The sequence below is a fragment of the Erithacus rubecula genome, assembly GCF_903797595.1.
Source record: "Erithacus rubecula genome assembly, chromosome: 11".
Taxonomy (NCBI): Eukaryota; Metazoa; Chordata; class Aves; order Passeriformes; family Muscicapidae; genus Erithacus; species Erithacus rubecula.
In genome coordinates, this window is record NC_136663.1 from 8,724,677 (window position 1) to 8,750,092 (window position 25,416).

The 25,416-nt window shown below is 46.6% G+C and overlaps 1 protein-coding gene across 2 annotated transcripts in view; it reads right to left on the bottom strand.

The window, feature by feature from the left end:
- The window catches only part of DIS3L2 (DIS3 like 3'-5' exoribonuclease 2), a 184,999-nt gene extending 166,701 nt beyond the window's left edge, over nucleotides 1–18,298 (bottom strand). For both annotated transcript variants that reach the window (XM_079315695.1, XM_079315696.1), the window contains exons 1-3: nucleotides 18,233–18,298; nucleotides 15,188–15,944; nucleotides 94–252 (exon numbers count right to left, since the gene is read on the bottom strand). In XM_079315695.1, coding sequence (XP_079171821.1) covers nucleotides 94–252; nucleotides 15,188–15,878 — 850 coding nt within the window. In that variant the 5' untranslated portion in view covers nucleotides 15,879–15,944; nucleotides 18,233–18,298. The remainder of the gene's footprint in view (nucleotides 1–93; nucleotides 253–15,187; nucleotides 15,945–18,232) is intronic.
- Between the last annotated feature and the right edge of the window lie 7,118 nt (nucleotides 18,299–25,416).

Genomic DNA, 25,416 nt, shown 5'->3' on the forward strand with positions numbered 1-25,416 from the left:
TTAAAGTCAACAGCATTCATCCCAGCCCATCTTTTAAAGCACAGGCTTCAAGGCAGCTTATTCCTGAAGCGTGTACACACATTGCTTTAATACCTCTGGGAGTTCCCAGTTGTCTGGGATTTACTCTGCTGTCTGAATTGTTCATTGTTTCTGTCTGCGATTCAGAGAGTTGTCTCTTCCTATCGAAGTTCTGGGGAGTTCTTGCAGATTCAGAGTTGTTTCTGGTCCTTGCAAACCCTCTCTTTTCTGCACCTGAAATCAAATACAGGTTTGAAATAACAGGGAAGGGAAGAGGAACCCCAGTGCCAGCTTGTGGTCCTGGTGAAGCTCACGGTCTCTAGTCCTTCAGTACAAGTTACAACCATGAGTCATTGCCTTTATCCAAGAGAAACAATGTCTTCATTAGTTCATTTGTAATCTGTTGGCTCTTTGGGCCTCATAATACACCACTAACTTATTTTAGCATAAATAAAACGTTGGAAATTACGATGCTAAAGTTGGATACAACCCTTCCAAAATCCTGGGAAATTCATTAGAGCATATAAAATGTGAAATTGTTAAACTGTTTCCAAAGTCTCCACCCATTAAGCCCCCAAGTAGTGAGAAAATATAACCTCCCTACAACTTAATTAAGCAGGTCAGGAATCAAGGAGGCAAAAAAAAAAAAAAATCTTAACAACCCACAGTGGAGTTATTAACTTTGGAGCTACTAGAGGCAGCACGGTACACAAGGACATCAGAAAGAAGTGCCAAAGCTCCAAACGTCCAGCCTGTTCAGAATAGGCCACAATCACATGAAAACATTCTGCAGAGACTCACCCCTTACTTCCCTGCCATCACCTCAGCCCCTTCCCTACAGCCAGGAGAGCAAGCAGCAGCTTCCAAAGCGTATGCCAACGCTGTTCCACGGATCAGCACATTGGAATGCAACCCAGCGCCGCGCAGCTGCCCTCTTGGCCCTCCACCTGGATACTGAACATGTCATCACAGCTTTGCCTTCCAGCCCCTCCTGGCTACGCTCCCTGGGTCCAAGCTTGTACCTGCAAGTCAGAAAACGTGCAACGCCAACTTATTTGCTACGGTGCTATCCAAGTTACAAGGCAAATTTTTTTACCTATGGTATCCTTCTCAAATGAAATAGCAGATTGCTTCAGGGCAATGAGAAAAAAAAAATGTTTTAAAAGTTGTACTTAAGCAGAGATCTTTTAAAAAATATGGTGCAACACGAGAAAATTGCTACTTTGCCCAATCATAGAATAAAAGCAATTTTCATAGATATAACACCAGGCAAATCAGCAGGAAGGATGGATCCTCCTAATTCAGGAGGGACAACACCAAGACAGGCAGAGGGACAACTGAAGGTGCCAGCTCCAATCAGGAAGAGATTACACAGCACAGCAGTGTCTCCAAAAGGGAAGCTGAAACAAAGAGGAGGCTTCTGTTTTCAGTCACAATAACACAACATAGTTGGGCCCTTTTTCTACACAATCAAGCTTTTCACACTCTGAGTGCTTCCAGGGTGGAGACTGCAGAGAGCACAGCAGCAAGTTTAGGTTTCAGCTGAGGCAACACAACCTGCATGGCCCACGTAATGAGATGGAGCTAAAATTAACTGATTTGCAACTGCCTAATGAACTGATTTACAAATGTCCTAAGGGTCAAGTTAAGTTTAAAAACAGACACCAAAAGTAAAAGTACAGACTAGAGAACTGGCAACACAGTTTGCTCCTGGATATGTTTGCAGAGACATTTTGGTGAAGGAATCTGACTTATTAAACTGCAACAGGCAGGATTTTAGGCTGCTCACCCAGAGAGGTCATGCAATCTGCTTCGTTGGAGGTTCTTAAAAATAGGTGAGACAGACGTCTGCCAGAGCTGGTCTAGGAAGAGTAGTTTTTTCCTTGAGGTAGTGAAAAGGATTACACGAGCTCATAAGGTCCTCTAAAGCCCTCGTTTCTATGACAGCAAGTCACAGAAAATACTACTATGAATTAAAGAGCCTGGGATAAAAAGGAGGCTAAATCTTAACATATAATTAAGAAGGAGCTGAAAAAAAAAAAAAAAAAAAAAAAAAAAAAAAAAAGAAAAGAAAAAAAAAAAAAGAGCAGAAAATTAAAATGCAGGGGGAAAGCAAAAAAAAAAAAAAAAAAAAAAAAAACTCATGAATTGGGCAGTGAGCTAAGAGCCAAAATTAAACACAACAGAGAAGAGTTTTCCCAGCGCTTGGCTTGTCCAATGGTTCAAGAAATGTGGGGCCCCTACATCCAAAAATAATGTACAGCAACAGCAAAGGATGGAGAGGCATCTTTCTGTGATAAAAGGTAGACATGCAGAGAGGCATCTGCACATTTTCAGCACTTAAGCCTTGGGCTTTGCTCTGTGGTGGGATTTTTCATCTGCTCAAACTCAAATGCAAAACTCAAAGACAAAATTCACTCAAAACAACAAACTGCTTCACCACAGCTGGCCTGCAAGGCAGTTTACACACAGCCACTTCAGATAGTTTCTGACCCCTTGGCCATGGCATTTATGGCTAAACAAAGCCACCCCTATTACAAAGCCACAGACAACTGTCACAATTAGCATTCAACTGGAACACATCAAATTCTGCATGACTGTGATTTCTTGTATTTCTTCTTTTAAAAGAAGGAGACCTAACTACAGGTCACCATCTGTTTCAACTAGAGTCAGTATTTGTTTCTGCAATGCACCTGTTCCTTAAAACTGGAAGTTAGAAATACCTCTCAAGATGGGCTTTCCTGCATAAACAGAAATCATTCCACAAACTCTATAGCATAGGATATATTAAGACTATCCTTTCTGAAAAATCTCTCACAAACATGGTTAAAGTCTATTCCAGCACCATGTGTGTCAGTCTTACTTTTTCCTTGGTGTTACAGTTGAGTGATTTGTAAGACAGAATAAAATCTCTCATGGCAGGATGTCATACAAAGTAGTAACACATTCTAGGTATTAAAATAAACTAATAAGCAAATGAATATGAGAAAAAATTTAAAATAATTTCAGTGGCAGGAAGACTAAAGGGCAGGGAGTAAGAGTTGAGGTTGGCTGATCCATCCTAACAGGAGACTTGATGCAACCACAGAGCACCAAACACATCTGCTGTGCAGAACCACTCAGGCCTGACCACAGAGCAACTCCAGTGCACAGCACATAAATATTCACAAGCAGCAAATGCAACACATTTGGGTGTTTATCTGGCTGCACAGATGATGTAGAGCTGCTCCCTGTGGATGCAGCCAAAACTTGCCTGAGATTTCTAGATATTCTGCTATTTTCAATGGGATATGACAAAGATCTAATGATTTGAAGAAAGGTGGTTGACTGTTCCATAACTGAAGTCCTCTGGAGGGAGATTTAGGTTGAAAAAATCCCAACACCTGTACCAGGCATGGAAGCCCCCTACAAAGACAACAGAGGGACACCAAAATGGGACCAGCAATTCCACTCACAGAACAGGGAAACCTTTCAAACTAGCCAAAGGGAAGCACCTGTGAGAAGCAGAAACACACAACTCCCACCTCCTCAGCAAGACAGGCATGAAAGAAAAGTGGGTGCATTCATGGGCTTTCAGAACAGTTCACAGTCACTCACTTTCATTCTCACCATGAACACCAGGAAAAGGAGCAGAAAGGATGCAGGGCTGGTTGAGCTCTGCTGAAAAGGACAGCAATGGAGCTCCATCTGAAATCCAAACCACCTCACTTCATCTCCATCACAACAGTGACATCACACAATAGCACATTTTGGTCTTTAAACCTAAGTACCTATTAATCTTTTCTTATTTGGGGGAGAAAAAAAGCATGAAGGCAGCTTCCCAGAATAATTGATCTGGCTTACAGTAAGAGAGGAGGCTAGATGTTTTAAATCAGCTTATTTTGACATAATTTATACAAAATCACTCTGGAGTTTAGCTTCTGAAAAGTACTGCACTTAATTAAATTTACATCTATTAGTCAGTTGATCAACTAGATGGTCAACTAAATCAACTAAAATGCTCAACCAAACATGAAGTTAGCAAGGCCAGAAAGTCTTTAATTTTGTATTAAAATTTGCATATTGCTTTATGTAAGAAAGAATCGAGACCCTCAATTTTATTTACCAAAAAATAAAACATTCTAAGTGTCCTCTCACACCTGACAATCTCTTTGATTACTACCAGCAGAGAAGGAAAGTATCACTGGATCTTCATCAGCACATCCATGACAACTCCCATCCAGGATCCAGCAAGAACCAGTTTTGCTTGAGAGATCCAAGTGAATTTCAAGATAAGGAGATCTTGGTACAGTTTCTCCCTATAGGGCATCGACATTTTCACCAGACATGTTTACCTCCAAATTTCCAGCTTTCTCACCATTTATATTATTTATGTAGATCACAATGGTGATGGTAACACCTCTGCAGTGTCTGACTCCTCCAGACACTATCTCAGCATGTAATAGCTCCTTTTACATTAAAATAAAAAAAAAAAAGAATTTATGTTGAAAGCATTGGACAGAACAATATTGTTACAAATTTTTTTAATACAAAATACTTGCATCTGCTATTGACTTTTATCAGTCCATGACTGGACACCACTTCCACTAACTCTGCTATTGCAGGCTAAGAGGATTTTCCATTGCTTCCCAGCATTAGATCATGGTCTAGATATGGTGAGGAATCTTTGGAAAACCCTGTTTTCCAGTTAGCATAAGCGTGAGAAGAAACAGAAGCATATCTCCACAATATGCAATAGAACAATTTGTTATCAGTTAATGAGACACTCTTAACTCACAGTTCCTAAATATTTGTCCATATTTCTACAATGTTCCATTTCATTGCTGACTCATTTCAATTACTTAAGCCAATTTCCTTCAAGACATCCAAGTAATTCTTCAAGAATACCCAGCTGTGCTCTTAGAAAGATATGGTGAGGACAAACCCATGATCTTGGAGACATGGCAGCTACCAAAAGAAGGATCACCCAACACTGCCCAAGCCCCAAAAGCAGAAACTAACCAACCAAAGACAACAAGAACTACCCTGATATCAGCCTGTGGTTACTCCATATTCCCATTTAAATCAGACCAGGTTAAACACAGCAAGAAGTTAAATAAAGCATGTTCTTACTCATCCTTACTAGAGATTTAATGAATTAGTGTCCAACCATGAGGCAGCCCAAGACATCACCTCACAGATCTGTAAATTCAAGTTGGCCCTTGACTCCTGGCAGAGCTGACAAAGCAAATTTTAGAAACCATCAAATTTGGTCTTTTAGCAAATGAATACTCTCCAAGAGCTGCCAGGAAGTTCTATCTGCAACTTTATGAGGCACTATGGATGCTGATGTGTAACAGGGTGTATTAATAGTCTCAATACTAAAGTTCAGCCAACACAAACTCTGCCTTGTTTTGGAAAGACATCTGGGACATAAAAAATCCACAGTCCTACATAGCCCCTGAACAACTGATCTCAGGTACTTTTGTGAATCTGTCTCTGCACAGCTTTGATGAGCTGGGGGATGCAGCTGCTGGCTGGGAGCTCTGGACAGGCACAGACCAAGTGTTGGCACTGTTGTACCAGGCAACTGCCCCTTTCATTCTCCCAAGTCAAATAAACTCCCAGCAGAAGATGCTTTGCCAGTACAAACTGCATTAACATCAGGGTGGTTTTGCAAGGATCCCTGTGCCTGCCCCTTTCGTGTACTTAAACAGGCAATTCCAAAGCCACTTGATATTTTCTGCAGCTCAAAGTAGTCTCTAGAATAAATCCCACTCAAATTTTAAAAGTCGAAATAAGTTTGTTAGATTTTTTTGAATTTCTAATGCACCAGTGACGTCCAGTAGATGCCACAATATAGAAGTGACTAAGTCAAAAATCTCCAAGCACTTAAATGACTACTACAATATCCGGGATCAAATTACCACACACAGGCAAAACAACAGGCAAAACCAACAAACACCATTGAAGTGATCTCAAATGTGAGTTATGACAACAAAAACACTGGTCACAGACAGGCCAGAAGTAACAAGCTATTTATGTTTTGCAAAATATTTTGCAGATTTAAGAGATTAAATGCCCCGCTAATGGTAACAGCCAAATCCTTTTTTCTTCCATTTAGTTTTAAAAGGAAAAACACAAAGACAGCTGTTGGTTAGGGAAGGAGTTCTGTACCAACAATTAAAAAGACACTCCTTGGAATCTATCACTGTGCTAGAGCCCAACAATACACACACAGGACCAAAGCCCATCCACCACGCTCACTGAAAGCACAGCTCTGCTCCAGCCTATGGTAGGAACAGTCCTGCTTTCACATTTCTCTACACATGAAGTAAGGGTTCAGAGTTCTTGGACAGTCTTGGAACAGAACCACCTCCATGCATTTTACAGTATCTTGAAGCCAAGAGCTTAAATAAAGTAGATGGCTCAAGATTAAAGACAAAGCAATAGAGACGAATGAGGATGTCATGGGAAAGAATTCATTAGGGATGTAGGAGTGGAAAGGCAAGACTTGAAGATATGTTATCAGTTCAGTGATGTTTCATTGCAACAGAGACCTGCAGGAGATAAACATGGTAGGCAATATTTCAGATGCTCAATCTGGAGTCTAAGAGAAAATCTGAGTGTGCTCTCCTTATCACAAGTAAATTAAAGAAGATCCTTCTTCTCTCATGAAACGCAAATTCAAAGAATCTCAAACTGGAGGATCTGCAGCACATTCCTCCACTTGGTCCAAGCCAGACCATAAAGCTAAGAGTTCCCATAGTGTTGCTGTGAGTCCTCCTCAAAAGTAACCAAGGAAGTGAACAATTTGAAATTATCTTAATCATGGAAAAATGGGGAAAACTTCCAGGAAAGGGAGCATCTTTGTGGAAGTCATGGAAAAGAATGGTGATACAACAGCACTGTAAGGATTTAGGCAGATGGCAGATTGCATAATTAAGTTTAAAGTTAATTAAACAGTCATTCAAAGAAGAGAAACAATGCAAACCTACATTTACATTCACTGACTCCGCCAAAATGCAAATTCTATGCAAATCTACTGAACTGAGTGGATGGAGCTTAAAATCCAGCTGTCAGAAGTAGCTCCCAGGCCCCCCAGCCTCCCTAACTGACCCATCACGATGGGCCACCAGAGTCCAGCCACAGCATAAATTTAAATATAACCTTCCACCATCAAGACAAAACAAAATAAAATGAGAAGACATTGTGTTAAGTGAAGGCATGTCCACAGAGCTCCAGCAGTAATTCAAAGGACTAGAAAAGCCTAACTGGTTACCAGCAACTCTCTACAACATAACAGAGCTCTGCCTGTGCCAGCCAGCAGGTTGTCTAGAGGCAGGGCTGTGTTTGTGCATCAGCACACTGTGAGCCATCAGTGCAGCCATCCAGGAACAAACCCAGAGAGCTCTCACCCTGCCTCTCTGGGGAAGGTGATTCTCCAAACAGCTTGGCAGAAAGTCTGCCAAAAGCTGCACAGAATTGAACATCCAACAGCAAAAGAACAAAGGGAATCTTCACCACACAGGGAACAAGCTGGCTGCAGACAGGCAGCCTATGCCCCAGCCATGACTCCAGGTGGGGAAACACAGACTGCCATGGTTTGTGTGGGAGTTCTTGGGGCCATGAGCTGCCTTTGGAAGTGACTGTGCCACTGCAGCTGATCATAAGACTCAGATGTGCAACATTCTTAGAATTAAACACTGAGGAAGAAACACTTCTACTAAGAAACAAAGGTAGCAAAAAAGTGGCACGTCCATGGATATTAAGGAAAGTTGGGAGTAGAGACAGATGCTCAGTTCCAGACTCATGCAAATGATGTGGGAAGCACACATATGGTGGAAGGCACATGTTGTCACTGCTCTTTTGCTTTAAGCTGCACATACTTATTAAAAACTCTTGTGCTGCGTGTCCCCAGATTTCAATATGGAACTAGGGGAAATGTTCTTGCTGACTTTGGCTTTCAGAAAGGGCCTAGGCTTTGAAAAACTGAATTGAAGAAAAATGCACAATGGATTCTTTCTGCTGCTGAAAACAATGCTGTGGAAACCGCTCCTGACCGCCAAGATCATGTGCTCACAACACCATGCTTCCACTTCCAAAACACTTCCAAGCATCCTCATGCTTGCAGGCTTTTGACTTCAGTAACTCAGACAGTAATTGCAGTTTTATTCAATTCCTCAGCAGGGTTTGTGCTGTAGGAATACTACAGGAGTGCAAGAGCCAAAGATACCATTCCAGGCTCTGAACGAAGGGCTGGTGACGAAACTCATTTAGTAGCAATAGACTAAAAGTTTATCAAAATAGTTCCTGTGCTCCAGCTGCGTGCAGCAGCGCAGTGGTGTTGTCAGGGAGGGGGTACATCTCTTTTGGTTTTCAGGACTCTCTGTGAACCTGCTCCACCCTGCTCGTGACCTCCTCACTACCTACTCCGCCTGATGACTGCACTCCTCCAGCTTCCACCCCTGCCTTGGGATGTGGGTCTGGGCAGCTTCCACCCCCCTCATTCTCCCATCTTCCCTAAACATCTGCCACAATACCTTTTGCTCTTTGTTTTATCCAGCGACCACACTTTGAAAAGGCTTCTTCAAGACTTCAAGAAACACAATACTGTGGAAGTTCTGACTTTGATTTTTCTGGGTTTCAGTAGTTTGAGAGAAGCAAGTTGTTCAAAGAACAGAAGAAGCTAAGAGGCTTTGAAAAGCAAAATACCTGACAGAAGGTGCTAACATACTAGAAGACATTAATAGCTGAAAAAATCAAAGAACTGCCTTCAGATTCCTACACATCCTGAGGTAACCCAAGGTGCTGCTGAATGTGTTGCTCTGCTGATGAACCATTCCCCATGCTATCCACTCAGTGCAGTAGATACATAAATCACAATCCCTAGTAGTGTGAGGGAAAATGCCTAAAAACATACAAATTGAACAAAACCACATTTTGGCCGCTGGCTTTTATTTGCAGAGAGCCTGGAATATTCTCCAAGGCAGGACATGCCCCACACATCTGTGGGCTGCAGCTGCTAGTGCTGACATTTTCCTTCAGCACCCTGGAAATTTTTATTTTTGTCACAGAAGACGTTCTTTTATGCAATAGATCACAACATTTTGTTCTCCACCCTGCCCCAGCCAAGTCTCAATTCTCTGTAGCTTGGCTTCCCCCACAAGAGGGAGTTTGGGACATGCAGCCCACAGCATTTCATGGTGCTGGTTAGCAGGGGATTGGGGTGGGAGGGCAAAAGATGGGCAGCAGCATTTGGGACAGGAGAGGTAGGAGCAGAGTTATAGAGGAAGGCAGCAGAGAAAGTCCACAGCAGCCACAGGCTAGAGAAACCACAAGAATCACTGAATTCAGATGCAAAGAACTTGTCCTAGCTACCTAGATTCCATGGTGAAGGAGAAACTTGGACATTACCTGAATAACAGGCCAGACCTGACAGAGGTGTCCTCATGGACAGCTGAGGAGAGAGGGCTTTTACAAATTAATTCCTGTTTAAATGGCAGTGTTTTTCAGGGGTGGAAATGGTTATCAGGGCTTCTAAATGTGCTGGTGACAGCCAACATACCACAAGCCTTGGTAAAACTGTTGCAATGGTCATTCACCCTCACTGCTAAATTGTGCTGTATTTCAAGCCTGGATTTGTTTAGCCTCAAATGCATTATATCATAATCTGCACAACTGAGTAGCCTATTACTGAACATCTGTTCCCCATGTAGGCAATTTAGTGAAAACACCCCTCCCCCAAGCATCTCTGTGATAACCAAAGCAGGGTTCCTCAAATCACTCACTCACCATCCAGCATTTTAATCTTCCCTATGGCTGTCCTCTGAGCATTCATCAATTCATCTGCCTCAAACTGAGGGCATCACCACAGGATTCAACACTCCAGAAGCTGCTGCTGCTGTGCCAAAGACACCCAGAGTCCCTACTCCATCTTCCAATTCCCATGCTCATACATTACCCTTTTGGCTGCATTTCACAGGAGGAGGACGTTCAGCTGATTAATCCATCAAGAGCCCAAAACTTTTTTCCAAGCTGTTGCTTCCCACACCAGGTTCCTCACACTGCTGTCATGGCTCTATGCTGGCAATCCAATAAATGGATTTTGTTTTGCCTGCTCCCAGTCCACCAAGTGATCCAGATGGCTGCTAGTAACTACCCCCACTATTCAATACTCTGCAAGTCATCAAAAAAACCCTTTTCAATCCTACTTAGGTATTTTCTTCCTGATGACTGATGGACATATTAAACAGCACAGGGTCAGGACATGACACTGCAAGAACCAGATACACCTGTTGGTAGCAATTCTAAATTTATTGCTGCATTTAATTAGTTTGACTAAACAGGTTTTAAACCATTGCACATGCGCTGTGATTTAATTAAGTTCCCACACTAACATCCATATTCACACCTTTGGCATCAAAACCCTAATCTCATAAGAAACTGATACTGAAGAGCTCAACAGGACCTCTGTAAATAAACTGATGACAATCACATGAAAGAAAAGATTTAAAATTAATTAAAAATAAATTCAATTCTTCTATGAGCCTATTATTTTACTAGGACCAACACCACACTGACAGGCATAGTACCCTGCACTACATAATGAGGGCTAGAGAGTAGGGAAAAAAAAGAGTTTAAAACAATAGCAGGTTAACAGCAACAAGCTGCTATTTTTTACTGAGTTAACCTGCTATTTTCCACTGAGGAACACTTTCAGCTGAGCACTAGTAGGTGGAGAAAGCTCCTTCACTCACAGAGGTGAGAGCTTTGCTGCCAAATGCAAGGGCTCCTGCTGCAGCACAGTGTGCTAGGGCTCTGGTAAAGGGCATGGCAGACAGTTATTAGATCACATATAAAAACACAGTCCCTGCAAGGGCAAGATCTCATCTCCCCAAGAGAGGATACATCAGATATTAACTCTCATACTATAGCTGCTGGTTGCCAAAAACATTAGTTGCAAAAGATTGAGGAATGCAACATTTTTTTCTATCAAAAGCAAGAGAAATTTATGTTAGTGATGACGTTGCTAAACCATTAGAGAAAGGAGCATTCTATTTTTCATGTGTTTCTCAGATGGGGCCATACAGTAAATCCAGCTTTCCCTTCTCTCCCATATCTTATTACTATGATTAACGTCATCTAAGGAACGTTACATTGAACCTGGCAAGATTAGCTACATTTTAAAGATTTCCACAGCAACCAACATTCTCCATTTATTGAGCTGATTCTATGGCCTTTAGTAGATTGCTGGCTCATGTTTACTGGTGCCAGATAGGGAGATAACAGCATTCTTCAGAATTTAATTTCACCACACAAGAATTGGAAGACTCACCACTAAAAAAGTATCATTATCCCAAATTAGCCTTACAAGAAAGGAAAAGCAGAAGCTGTGGTTCTTCTTCCAAAGTTCCCCCAGAGAAATAAAGACAAACACACAATTATACTGCAGTGTACCATGGGAAGACAAAATACCTGAGATTTTGCCATCTTATTAAGGTTGATATCTTTTGAGCAGCTGTGCCCATCAAGCACACAGGAAAGCCAATCCAGGATATTTCCTTTACCTATCCTGAACCTTTTAAATGTCAGGATTGCAGCCACAAGCACAACACCACCATCCAACAGCAACAATTGTTTTTAAGGCTCTGATGCTAAACACCAGCCTGCTTGCCAGCACCACTCCTCCATGGAAGCTGCCCAAGTTGGTTAAGTACCACAGGCTGGGCAAATAAATGCCAAGTGTCAGACAGATAATAAATCAGAAAGGGCTGTGGAAATCTTCCACTGTTTCAGATGAGCCATGTTGTTAGCCAGGAATTGTCTGCTTCTACTCAGGGGGCATGCTGACCCTAGCAGATGGGCAAGATACCTCCATCACATCATAAACCTATGAAGGTTTTAGTGAGAGAAGCCTCAGTAGGACACCTAGGGGAGCTGACTGTTCTTCCCAAGGAAGCTGTCTGCAGACAGGCAGTATATCCAGCCCTGCAAAATCTGGACTTTTCAGAGCAATCAGCCTTGACCAGCATCTTGCTCTATCAAGTTTTCAAAATCAACAAAGCCACCTCATTCCCAGGTACTCTAGCTCCCAAGATCCTCTGAAATCAAGTGTGGCTGGGAGATGGTATTCCACATTGGGAGGACAGTCCTCTTCCATCAGACCTGGGAATGTGTTATCAAACAGCAACTGTCCCTCAAAAAAACAAGCTAGCAAGTGCATGTCCTCAAAATGCGACTGAAATGTTGCTGTTCCAAGTAAAATACAGCACTTTTTCTAAACTACTTATTGACAAAGCAAAGCATCACAAATATTTAAGTTCCACACAGCAGCCATGCAAATCTCAACTCCTAGCATGTGACAGTTTTGTCCTCAACAAAAAGGAGGCTTTAAGTCCTTTTATGACAGCAACTTCAGTCAGTCTGAAAAAAAGATTTTGATTGCTAACTATGGATTGAAATAGAAAAACCCTAAGAGCCTTTGATCAAAACCAGAAAACAACCCAAGGGACTTGACAATTTTCTGTTAAGGAAGTTTAACCAAATTTTAGCACCCAAAGAATCTAGAGCATTTAAGGGAAGATACCAGGAGGAAAATTGTATTAGATTAAAAACTCTAAGCACCACAACTTAAAGTGATATTTTAGGATTATTTTCTGATTTATTGCATTTACTTGGGAAGAAACTTCAGAACAGGAGATTTAACAGCAATTCTCCTCACAGACGTTAAAAGTGCACAGAAGGGAGGAACTGTGGGATTTCCCCATCTGCAGCTTCACTTTCCCAAACCCAAGAGTGCTGATGCCATAGAGAGAATTCAACCTGAAGTCTAATGACTATGTCATATTTCACACAAGGGAGAATTCTATTCACACTCAGCTCTCTCAACTGCAAAGCCTCCACTAGTTAGGAAAAGCAGTTTCTATATGAAACTCCAGACAGGAACACATCAGCAGAACTGAGCTCCAGGGCTCAGAGCTACCTGCCTGGGGCTCCATAAACCCCTCTGCTTTCCTCTAAAGCCAGAGGAATCATCACTGTGCCACTAAAAGGACATAAACAGGAACCAGTCCCTTACTGCCTACAGCCTGCCCCAGGGCACTCAAAAGGTTTTCAGAGATCACTATATCTGCCTTCATTATTAGTTCTGCCAGTTTTAGGGTCATTGCAAACCCAACCATAGCTAAGCCTGAGCTGAAGAGCTGTTAAGAAGAAGACAATGAAATGAAATGGTATAAAGAGAGATGCCTGCCTTTGAGATTAGCTCAAAGAGCCTTTTGAAAAGCCTACAACAGCCTGAAGAAAGCTAATTTGTGAGGAAATGTCACTCCTGAAAAGATGATATGCCTCACTGCTATGGCAGAAGCAATTCTTGCCATCACAGCTTCACAAGCCTTGATTTAAACTGATCAAAACAGACACCTGCCTATGCAAAATAATATGACTTATATCAGCATCAAGAGAGAAATACAAGCTTTGAAGTGAGAAAATATTAATCTGATATTGTGATGTGTGAGTTCTTACACCTAAGCACTTGCCCACTGCAAAATCTTCATTTCACTTAAACAAGAGTCATAAAATATACTCAGACTGAACAACAGAAAAGACATGTCTTTAAAAAATTGACTTTTTTTGGTTTTTTTCTCTTTCTTCCCTCCCTAAGAAACTGTTTTCACATCCCTGCAAGCATTCTGGAGGGTAACCAGTTGCAGCTACTCAGGAGAGTGGCTAGGGAGGCATGCAGGGGAAGAGGAGGAAAGGTGTCACTGCTGAGCAAATAACTTTCCAATAATCTTTCCCACAGTGTGAGTTTTCCACCTGGGAAGTCAAACACAAGGGTCAACATGTTCTGCTTTAGGTGTTTACACTAAACAAACAACCAGTTTTTAAAGGGTTTATGCAACCCCATTTCCAACCAGAGCAAGAGGTCACTGGGGGTGTTTGCTTTTGAAAGCCAGGCTATTTTTACTTTATCCATGTAGGCACCTGCAATTTTCCTGGATATAAACTGCATGTCTTTGAGACTCTTCATCTGTCATCTGCTCTTCCTACGCTTCAAAAGCTGAAGGAAGTGAAGTTTATTATGACAGGCTAGCACAACAAATAGTATTACAATGAACCATATTAAAAAAGCCCTCCTAAAAATCAAGCTCATCAACAAGTTTTACCATAATGTGCATTAAATCTCTATGATCAATCTTGCAAGAACTCGTAGAAGTTTACCAACTTTAGCACATTAAGTATTGCCACAATCTCAAAAATAACCCAGAAAAAAAGCATATTACTTGCTCCTCTTGAGTCTTAGGGCTTAGTTTTTAAGACAGATTTAGCTAAACAGTTATTTGATTTTCAGTTTAAGAGTTGTGATAGGCCCCAGGCTGATCTTACCCAGCTGAGAAATCGATCTTTTTCCTACTTGTTACAGAGAATTTAACATGGTGACATTCATGAGTTACTTCAGTAGTAGGTCATAAGATCAGGCTATCAAAGTGTTTCAGCACAAATAACATTCAGAGAAAGCTTTAACCCATTACACCGAGAAATGGCATTTAAACTATCTGGTTTTGGTTCCTTGTTCATGCTGTGTATCTTTTAATAAAAATTTTACTTATGTCCCTCGTAGGCTTTTTGCCTTGAACATCATATTTAAGAGGCACATTCACTTCAGTACTGCATAATGTGGTCTCTTTGTTTCTAACGGCAAAATTTCCTGGAGTCAACACACTCTATCAGGAATTGGCCATTACACAGACATTTTAGGCCCTGAGTATTGGATTTACCTGAACCAAAAGCAAACCAGCAGTCCAGATTCAAAGAAGCACTGCAAAGCAAAGCATGACTGCACCCTGAGTCAGCTCAGATCCAGTGGTCTTATTAATTTGGACTCTACACCACAAAAATTGGGCTCTTCTAGACCTGAGCTGATCCTGGAAGCAGCACAGCCACAGTCAGAGTTTAGGCCAGGGAATTAGGTCCTGCCAACACTGACTTGGCTCCACATGAAGGCATTTGCAGATGCCACATGGCTTACTTGTAAACCAGGACAAAGCCACCCACAGGTAACCAAGGGCTGACTAACTTGGACAGAGCAGGACTGGCTGCTATTAACTCATTCTTGACTAACACATTGCATCCAATTCCACAGTAATAGTGGCAAATGGACCAAACAATTCATTAGTGAACTCACCTTGGACTTGACCTGGAGACAAGTGACTGTTTTTTCTGGCATTCATTGCCAGCATATCCTCACCAAACTGTTCAGTCAACAAGTGTCCAGCTGCTGTATCAGTGTTGGCAGGACACCTGCCTCTTTTCTTATGTTTCTTTCTCCACATCTCCTCCTCCTCCCTCTCATCAGAACCAGAAGATTTCTGCAGAGCCCCTCGGTGTCTCAGGCTGTTTGAAACTCTCCCACCAAGGGCGTCACTCACATTTAACAAACCAGATGCAGCTCCACGCTGATACCCATAATAGTCTTCCTCCACCTCCAAGTCTCCCTCTGGACTAACAAAGGCATTTTTTTTAAGATGACACCTGTTGAGAGCACTTTGGGGTTTATCGTTCTCAAACCCCGGCAGGGGCTGTTCCAGGTGAGATGTTCTGACTGGCGAATAGCTGTGCATGTTTATCCCATTCCTGGCTGGGTTATCCATCACCAGGCCCCTCCTCAGAGGCAGGTCCAGGTCCAGGTCATTGGAGAAACCTTCTTCCAGCTGCATCTTCTGGGCAATGTGGTTCAGGTAGGACTGGAAGCGGCCGCTGTGGTGCTTTTGCACCAGCCTGGTGTACGCGTTCTTCTGGGGGACAGCTGCCCTGCTCACCCCCTCCTTGGCACCCTGGGCAGAACCTGGACTTCTGGCATGCCCCAGCTGATCCATAGTGCAGGAAAAGGCTCAAACTACACAGAGTTATAAACAGACACAGAGGAAAAAAGGTTTATTTTCCTGAAACAAAGCGTCAAATGTTAATTACACCAAAAGATACAAAAATGTAAAATTTTTGTAGAAAAGGAATTCTGGGTTTGTAAATCACTTCAGTGTGAGGAAGGGGTTTCACAATGTACTCAACATCTGTCCTGCACCAAATCCCTGTCCATAACCTAGGAGTGACCACAGCTCATAATCTGTACTTGCCCACACATCACATAAAACAGGGATTTTGTCCCACCCCAAATACACAAGATTCCTTTAATCTGTTCTTCCTTGACTTTGAAAAAGCCAGGAAAATTAAAGCAGCAAATGACAGACTGTACCATAAGCATCAGCTTAGTGGTTATCAGAAGCAAAATCTTGTCATGTCCAGCCTGGAGTCCTCAAAAGTAACTCATCCTTACTGAAGGCTTCACTGTTGCTGTCAAAAGCAAACACTGCCTTGTCACCACCCTCCCACAGTGACTGGCACTTCTCCATTGCAAAGGACAGCTCCTTCAAACACCCAAGACTACCCATTTCAGCTTGTCTTCTTAGCCATGAACTCCCTCCCAGTAATAATTATCTTGCTAGAGCTTCTAATTCTTACTGACTGAGACACACTGCCTGCAGCTCCATCCAGCACCAATTCCTGTAGATGGAATCACATCTCCACCTTTGCTGCACAAGTAGGAAACTTAAGCAGTTCAAGCATCTTTCAATCCTTTTTCAGACACCTTAGCTTTTAAGCTTTTTGGAGCAAAACAATCTACTAAATAATGCTCAGATACTTTGAAGTGAAATGTAGCTATAGACAGGACATAGCAATGATTTTTGCTGTATGTAAAATCAAAGAAGAACATAAGAATTTCTTGATAATGGAGCCCAGTGCAACTGCTGGCTTTTGCAGGTTTTCAAAGAAATGCCTCTTTTTTACTTCAGGACAGGTTTGAATCTGAAGAGCTGAATTTCACCCCAGCTGGTACATGAAGAATATCAGGCCTCATGGTCATCTCTGCTATCCCAGAACCATGGGGCACTGGACTATAAGTTTAAATAAAGGATACTGCCCATTAAACCTTTCCCTTTCCTTCTCTAAGCACAGGGATGTTGGCAGGACAGAATACAGAGATCAGCAAAAGTGAAAATTATATTTGCTTCCCTACTCCCACCATGCTTGGAATTTTTCTTTGCCTTTATTCAGCCCTCTTCTCCCTTTCACTGCTGTTGCACAGAAGATAAGCACCAGGCAGTCTCCTCCATGCCCTGGGAATGGGGCATTATCCAGCAGGGACCAAGGGCTGCAGAGCCAGCTCCTCCTCAGCGTGCCTGTTCCAGCCCTTCTGGAGAAACATCACACCTTGCACTGGGATTTACTTTAATAATTGACCACGGATGAGAGCAGGCCTCACAATGCAAAGCAAAAATTAAAAATCCCTGAACAAATAGGAAAATTCTTTATGTGGTTTGCAATTCTCATTCCTAAGATTTTCCATTGGTGCTGGCCAATAGCTAAACTAGTCTAATAGACTGACCTGCTACCGAACTATTACAAAACACACACGGGTAGGTCTACATGAGCTTTCTTTGAATGTCACCTTCTCCTGTTGCCAATGCAACAGAGGCAGATAACATTTATGAAAGCCAGTGAGACTAATCTCCAAACAATAGTTTGCTTCCAGGAGATAGGAATTTGTCATCTTTATTTACCAGTAAAGAACAAACATTCACAGCTTGCCTTCACTATAATTCTAAACTTTAACCACGTAAGGAGTCAGCAACTGCAGCACTGAAAAAGATACAAGTCCCTACACAATACAGTTTCATTATCAGCCTTCTATGGGCAACCAGGAATTGAAATATTCCGAAGAGAGCAGAGAGAAGGCACAGGCGGGTACAGGTATATCCACCTGCCTGGGCACGGTGATGAGGACGAGTGAAATGCCAGGATGGACGCGCAGAGGGAGGAACTCGCTGAGCCGGGCCGAGGATGAAAACAGCCTGTTACTGTCACCCGGCCGGCTCCGAGGGTCACCACCGGCGCCCATCGCACGCCCCCCGGGGTGTGCAACTCGCCAGCAGCGCAGAGCCCCCGCACCCCCGGCACCGCGAGCAGCCCCCCGCCCGCCGCCTCTCCTGCCGGGCGCCCCCGCCCCTCACAGCGCGGCCCGCGCCGCCAGCGCGCTCCTGCCGGGCCCGGAGCACCCAACTGCCGGGCCCGGCCGCGGCGGCGCTGCCACGGGGCTGAGCGGCGCTGAGCTGTTCCGCTGTCCCCCCTGCCCGGCCCCGGCCGCTGTCCCGGCCCCGCTCTCTGCCCCGCTCACCGGCGCCGCGGCCGCTCCGCTCCGTTTGAATGTCCCAACGCCCGGTCCGCTTCCGGGGCAGTGGCGCCTACGGGCCGCGGCGGGGCCCAGAAGGGCTCAGCGCGAAGCGCTCGCTCGCACCCGCCGCCACAGAGCGGACGGAGGGATCCCAGGCGGGGCTCGGTGTCCCAGCCCCGCTCCCTGCACTGGAGGGAGCTGCCCGGGCTCTCCGGGGGGGACGGGAGCGGCCAGGCAGCCTTGGGCGTCCCGGCCGGGCACAGCGTGTGAGGGTGGGAGCCCAGGGCGGGCTGAGCTGGGCAGCGCGGGGTGCTGGCAGGCAGGAGGTGCTGCCCCCGGCCCGGCCTGTCCCCGGCCTGACGGGTTCACCGGGATCCCTGCGGTGTTTTGGCGGCCACTGCTTCCAGCCGGGGCCAGCGGAGCCTCCCGGGATGGGTTGCTCCAGCTTAAGGCTAGCGCTGCAGCTTCAGCCAAATTTGTAGCCAGATCATTGAAAAAAAGCACAGGTTAACTGGTCTAATGTTGTAAAGATCTGAGTCTGGTGTTGTCCCCGAGGAAACTCACAGCTTTGCAAACACCTGTACCTCCAAAAGCCCCATGGGGAAACGGCCTTCAACACCTGCACTGCAGAGAAGAGCAGGATCCAGGATCCTGTCCTGAGCTCTTTGGGATCTTGTTCTCTGAGCTCTTTCTTTGGGATCCTTTCCCCAAGCTTTTTCTTTGGGATCCTGTTCCCTGAGCTCTTTGGGATCCTGTTCCCTGAGCTCTTCCTGCTCCCCTGGCACTGGAAGTTGGGCAGCAAAGCTGCTGTCCCCTGCTCACCTGTGTGACAGCACCGAGCAGTGACCAGCCCTTGGTGCTGAGCAGCTGTGCCTGACCTCCTCCAGGGTAAATCAGAGCCTGTGGATCTGAGGGTGACATTAAAGACCAGGGTCAAGAGCTGGCACTTTCATTACCTCCTCTTTCTGTGAGCACAGACCTCTCACAAGGCTTTATAGCAGAGTCAGACCCAGCCTCTGACTGACTGAGAGTCACCCTTGTTTTACCTGCAAACTCAAACTGTGTTTGCCAAAGAATTTCAACCAAAAAAATTCTGGAGAGCTGTCCTCATGGCACCCCCAGTCAGTCCCATTTGAGATGCCTGCCTGGAGAATCCCCTCAGTAGATGGAGGAGAGATCCAAATGGACTAAAACTGGTGTCTTCAGGCAGGGTTCTGATGAGGAAAGGCTGTTTAGTCTTCATTTTGGCAGGAACATCTAAGCAGGCATCCATGCTGCCCCTTCACTAATGATGGGGAAGACGCTGGCCCCATGGTGCTTGTTTTTCACCCTGCATCCTGCAGATCAGTGTGCACAATGCCTGCTATCAGTCACTCTAAAGGCCATGAGGCCACATCTGCTCAGGGTACAGCATCACCTGGCTCCCAAGCACAAGCTGTCCCCTCAGCCATTCCCACAGCCAGCCCTGCTGAGCTTCCACAGAACCGTGGCAAGCCCAGACCACTCCAGCCCCAGCCCTGGGGTGGGTCGAGGGAGCTGCCCTGAGAAAGCACCAGGCTTTTGCTGTGGCCCAAGGGCAGCAAGCACAGACCTGCCTGCACAGGGACAGTCACATCCACCCCAGTGCCAGGATGCCACCAGCAAAGGCAGAGTCTTGCTTGCATGAACCATGCCGAGCCAGCATCCTCTGCCCACGATCTGCTGGCACTGATGCCAGCTCATCAGCTGCCCCACCCTGGCAGCTCTGGCCACCTCAAGGAGCAGAGTGAGGACTCAGCTCTGCCCTGGCATGGCTGGGAGGCAGCAAGTTGCCCCATGTTAGCCAAGAGAAAGCAAGGAGCTGTCCTCTGTCACACAGCAGCTGCTCCCACAAGACCCAAAGACAGAGGCAGGAGATTGTTTCTGCTGGAGCTGGCCCCACGGGTAGCATGGCCACATGGGATCACCCTGTCAGACAGAGGATGTGTGCTTCCCTGCCTCCTCCTGCTCTCCTGGTTGCTGATAAAGCAAGGTGGCACCTGCTCTGTGAAGGTGGCACATCCCAGCTGTTCAGAGCTGATCCATGCCATCCATTCAGGCTGCCCTTGCTGCATGGAGGAGAGCAGGGATGGGGTGAGGGGACCCAGGGCCTCCAGCCCCACTGTTCCCCTCCCTGTGCCAGCCAGCTGGGAGCAGCAGCTCCTCTCCATGTTGCTGAGTCACGCTGTGTCTCTGCTCTTCTTCACTCCAGTGGGTATGAGCTGAGCTGGGAGCTTGGCCAGGCTGTCCCCTGCACCAGGTGGTGCCACCAGCAGCAGTGGCTTCAGCATGCCCTGGTTCTTCCACACACAGGAGAGGAAGCAGGGAGGATTCAGTGTTTGGTGGTGCTGGGTGGCACTGGGGCCTGTGGCTTGCAGTGATATCAGGCATGGTGAGAAGGACACGGCTCCATGGCTGGATGCCTCTGTCACCCTCAGCTCCTGCTTCCAGTTGGGGCCCTGTTGCCCAAGGGGCCACAATCTCCAGTGGGTCAGCAGAGCATTTCTCAGCCCTGCTCTCCTGGTAGCAGCCAGGGATTTGGGAATCTTGACTGCTCCATGGGACAGGGCCTGTGTTTGTGCCCTCTTTTGCTCCACCCCATCACTGGCCCAGATACATGAGAGTTACAGCAAATCTGTGTTTCCCTCTCTGTGCCCCATGGGCACACAGAAGGTTCTGAGTGGCTGGGACCAGGTGCATGCCCATCCTTCACAGCCTTTGGAAGAGATCACATGCAAACATCACAGCAAGCTGGTGCCTCATGCAGATCTCAAACACATTCCCTCCCAGGGAAGGGCTGGACTGCTTCAGTCTCACCTTTGGCTCCATCTTCCATCCACACTATCCTTGTGGCTGCTGAACAGAAGGGAGCCATTGCCTCACTGCTGCTTCCATGACCCTCCATGGCATCTCATGGGCTTTTCAGAAGGGAAAGGTCCCTGAGCAGATTTTTCCCCTGCACTCTCATTTCCTGGGGTCCTGTAGCAGCACGCCCAGCCCGGTGCCCTGGCTTGCTTTCCCACAGCACAGGATTATCTCACCATCTTCCCCCAGGCAGTGACTGGTAGCTGCTTCCCGGCTTGGAGGCTGGAACGTGTTGTGGCACCTCGGCCGAGGTGAGAGCACCACATGGCTCCTTGGCCAGGAGCTGCCTGCTTACGAAGGCTTTGGCTCCTCTGCCTGTGGTTTCAGGGAGCACCGAGGGCCCGCCCAGCACTCGTTTACATCAGTGCTCATCAGGAGTGACTGGCCAAGGGGCTGGAGCCACCCCGAGATGACTCAGCAAGGGGAACCCTTGGATGGAGAACAGTTCCTCTGACACTTCCATCCGCTCCCCACAGCCCACCCGGTGTGAGCTGCACTGGCTGCACATGGAAATGCCACCCCTGCAAACCCAAATGTCACTTCTCACTGAATTTCAGGTTGCAGGCATGGCAGAGGGATGAGGACAGCGGGGTGCTCTGCCTCTGCCTCCCTGCTGTTGTCTGCAGGAGAGACCCATACGGCACAAGGATGTGCTCAAAGGCAAAGCGGGGCTGTGAGTTAGCTCTGGAGCCTCTGAGCACCCTTAGAAATGTCTGGATTGCAGCAGCAGCACCCAGAATTAAGCCTGAGTCTGTCTCCTTTTGACATCTCTCAGGCACTGGGAGTCATCTGGGCACTTGCCTGGAGGACATAAGCCATGCTCAGGGAGGATAAAGGGGAGCGCCACAGATATATTACCATAAAGCTAAAAACCATCCCTGTCCACAGCAGATACCATCTGCTGTGTCACAACACATGTGGTCTTGCCCCACCAGTCCTTCAGCTTCTCCAGTCTTCTCCTGAGCCCTCCATACCTCTGGTTGGGAAACATGCCACCCAAGATCAGGACTGATGGGTTCCCATTGCCTTCATTGCCGGGAGGAATGTCTGCAACTCACCCCAGGCAGGGGGCAAGGTCTGGCTTGGCTTTGTTTGTCCAGCCAAGGAAGAAAGAACTAGACCCCAGCAAAGAGGGACAGGCAGGCAAGAAGCAGGTGAAGGAGGCAGTGGAGGAAAGAGGCAAGAAGCCAGGGTGGGAGCAGGGTTAGTGCCTTGCAACTGATTTAACTGAGAACAGCTGATTTGTCTTTTGGATGCCTCTAAATCTCTTCCTCAGTAGTTCTGAATGTTGTAATGGTCGAATCTCTTTTATAACATATCCCTCAGTTTTCAGTGTGGAAGGCCTTCCAGTGGCAGGACTGAGCTCCACAGGTCACATCAGGAAACTTGGGAAAGTAGCTGCTCTTGAACTTGCTGAGCTTGTGGGCAGCAGAACCAGGGACAGAGAGGGCAAGGACACATGGGGCAAGGGATGGGCAGTGAGTTCAAACTTCTTCCGAGGCTCTCAGGGAGCTGGAAAAGATACTTTCCAGAAAAGCTCCTTCCTTCCAAAAAGGCAGGAACTAAGGAGCCACATCTGCAGCCCTACGGGTAGTGAATCACCCCACATCTCCACCCCTGCATCTCCCACTCCACACACCGGGATGAGATTGAAACAGCCCCCATGGGGACCACTTTGGAGATGGGTGGTGAGTGGGGACAGCACAGGGGGGCAGTGCTGCAGGGGGGACCATGGGCTGAAGGGTCGGTGGGCACGTCCCAGAGCTCGGCTCAGTGCAGGCAGGGGCTGCTGCCGCCCGTCTGGCAGGCGGGGCACAGAATGAGAGCCTCACTTATCAGTATTAGCTCATGTGAAAGCTCGGTGCCTTTGTATCTCAAGCAAACACCGGCCATTATGCCCAGCAGGCCGGCATTGTTATTCTGTCTGGTTGCTAAAGGGTAGGGCTGTGGAGCTCTGCACGTCCACAGGGGTGGCAGCGGGGCCACCGTGACCCCCTGCAGCCACCTCAGCTGTTCCCAGGCTTGGCCAAAACCCAGCCAGACCCTTATCATCTCCACAGGGCTGCCCCACCAGTCGTGGTGCTCAAATCTTCCTCTTCCAATGCCAGCCCCCTTGCCCCAGCCAGGGTCATTCAGTGCTCCTCAACTGGAACCTGCACAAACTCCCTCCCGAAAAGAAAAAAAAAAAGAGGCAAAAAGCCCAAACTTGGCTTCAGTGGGATCACAGTGGGATGACTTCCTTTTAGGAAGTCAAAGGCTTGACCACAAGCACCGCCAAGACCAGCCACATGTTTGGCTGTCTACATCCCAACACTTCCCTGGGATTTCCCACATCCAGGGGCTTTAGGGAGACACTCAGGAAGCCCAAAATTTTCACCCAGAAGAATCGATGCCAAAAGGGACTTCCCACCACCTGGAGTGGGTTCCCAGGAAGCCAGTTCAGAGGAGCTGGAGGGTGTTTGTGTCTGGCAGGGGGGGCTGCAAGGGAATGCTGCTGATGGCTTTTATGAGGATGACAGGGGTTTGCACAGCCAAACCAGGTGGAAGAGGCTCCTGCCAAACTGGGACATGTGCTGCCAGAGCCGTGGGGCTAGTGAGGACCTGCTTGCCAGGCTGGGCGTGCACGTAGCACAGGAGGGCACAGACATCCATCCCCCCGGGGCAGGGGTGGCATCCGGCTCCACCTCTGGGATGGGGATTCCCTGGGGGTCCATCCCCACAGGCCTGTTGGATCCCTTCTCAGGATATGCACACAGCATGGCTCCCTGCAGGGACAAATGTGAAATCAGTAACTCATCCTGTGGCCTTTCTGGGCCATCACCACTTTGGGCAGTTCCTATTCCCAAAGGGAAGCTCAGTGCCAAAAACAACAAGCCAGGAATGATGTTGGGACCCCGAAGCTGTGGGTGAAATGCTGCCAGACCCCCATTTCTGGGGTGAAGGCATCTGAAAGAAGGAGGAAAAAGACTGTGGCATTTAGCTTGGAAAATCCCAACAACCTGCCCCTACACCAGCTGCAGAGCTGAGGCTGCTGGGAGCTGGAGGCAATGCAATTCATATCCTCTGAGGACTCGTGGTGTGGAGTCACCCGTGTGTTAGAATTGCTTCATTTTATTGACATTCAACAAAACCCTGAGACATTGTGTTCCTGCTCCCACCAGAGCTGTGAGGCATCCCAGCTCCAAAGCACAGATATCCTATTGTAGCCCTGGGAAAAACACCCAGAATGTCAGGAAGAGATTGTAGCATCCTAGGAAGCCCAGGAGAAATGGCAAATCCCAAAAGGCAAAGTCCTGGGGAAAAAACACACTGTGCCTGTCAGGATATCAGCACTTCATTAGCAGAGACCTGTGAGTCTCTGCCTGGGGCTTATCCTCTTCTCCTCAGCTTTGCCACACTGGGAGATTTTTGGAGGGGACAGAAAAGCCCTCTTGGTCTCTAATCCTTGCGGGTGCAGCCCCATTCTTGCCTGCCCACCAGGGCATGTTTTTGGGATGCCTCCCCATCACAGTTTGGGAAGAGGTGATATTTGCCATGCCTGTATCCTCAGCCAGATCCCTCTTCCAGACCCAAAGGAGACAGGGGAAAGTGCAAAATCACACAGTGTATCCTGTAATGCCTCATTCAGTAGCAGCAGCAACCAAAACAAACACCAGGGATGTTCAAACAGGCCAAAATCTCCATCAGTGTTTCAAACAGCACCCCAGGAGCATCACACGCCCGTGTGTGGAGCCATCCCATCCCCATTGCAACCTGGTGGCTGCTGGGACAGGGGGCTAGTAATGGCCAGGTCTGAGCTGTTGGACTGTGCTCCTGCCTCAGGAGTTACAGAGTTATTCCCCAGAAAAGCTTTCTTCAAAGCATCCTCAGGAGGCACATCACCATAGAGGTGGGACCAGAGGCTGCTCATCCACCCCAATAATCAAAATTGAAATCTCTCTTCAAAATGCTTCTCACTGAATGTGTATCATCAGACTCCTAGAGAGGTACTCTAAATTCTGTGAAAAAAAAAAAAAAAAAAAAAAAGAAAATCAGCTGTAAAAAACCCCTCCTGTTGCAACACAACAAACCCTTGGTGACATTCTCTTGGTGAACACAGCACATATCATATTCCTATTCCTGGGAACTGGTAGTTGGTGGCTGTGCTGGAGGGCAAGTAGCTCCCTTTTCCTAGGAGCTGCTCCATCTTTGTACTTCCTCCATCCCACCACCTGGGATGGTTCTTAACCAACAACTCCTTGGCTGCTGGGTATGAGAAAACATCAGCCACTCTGGCATCACCATCACATGGATTCAGCCTTCTG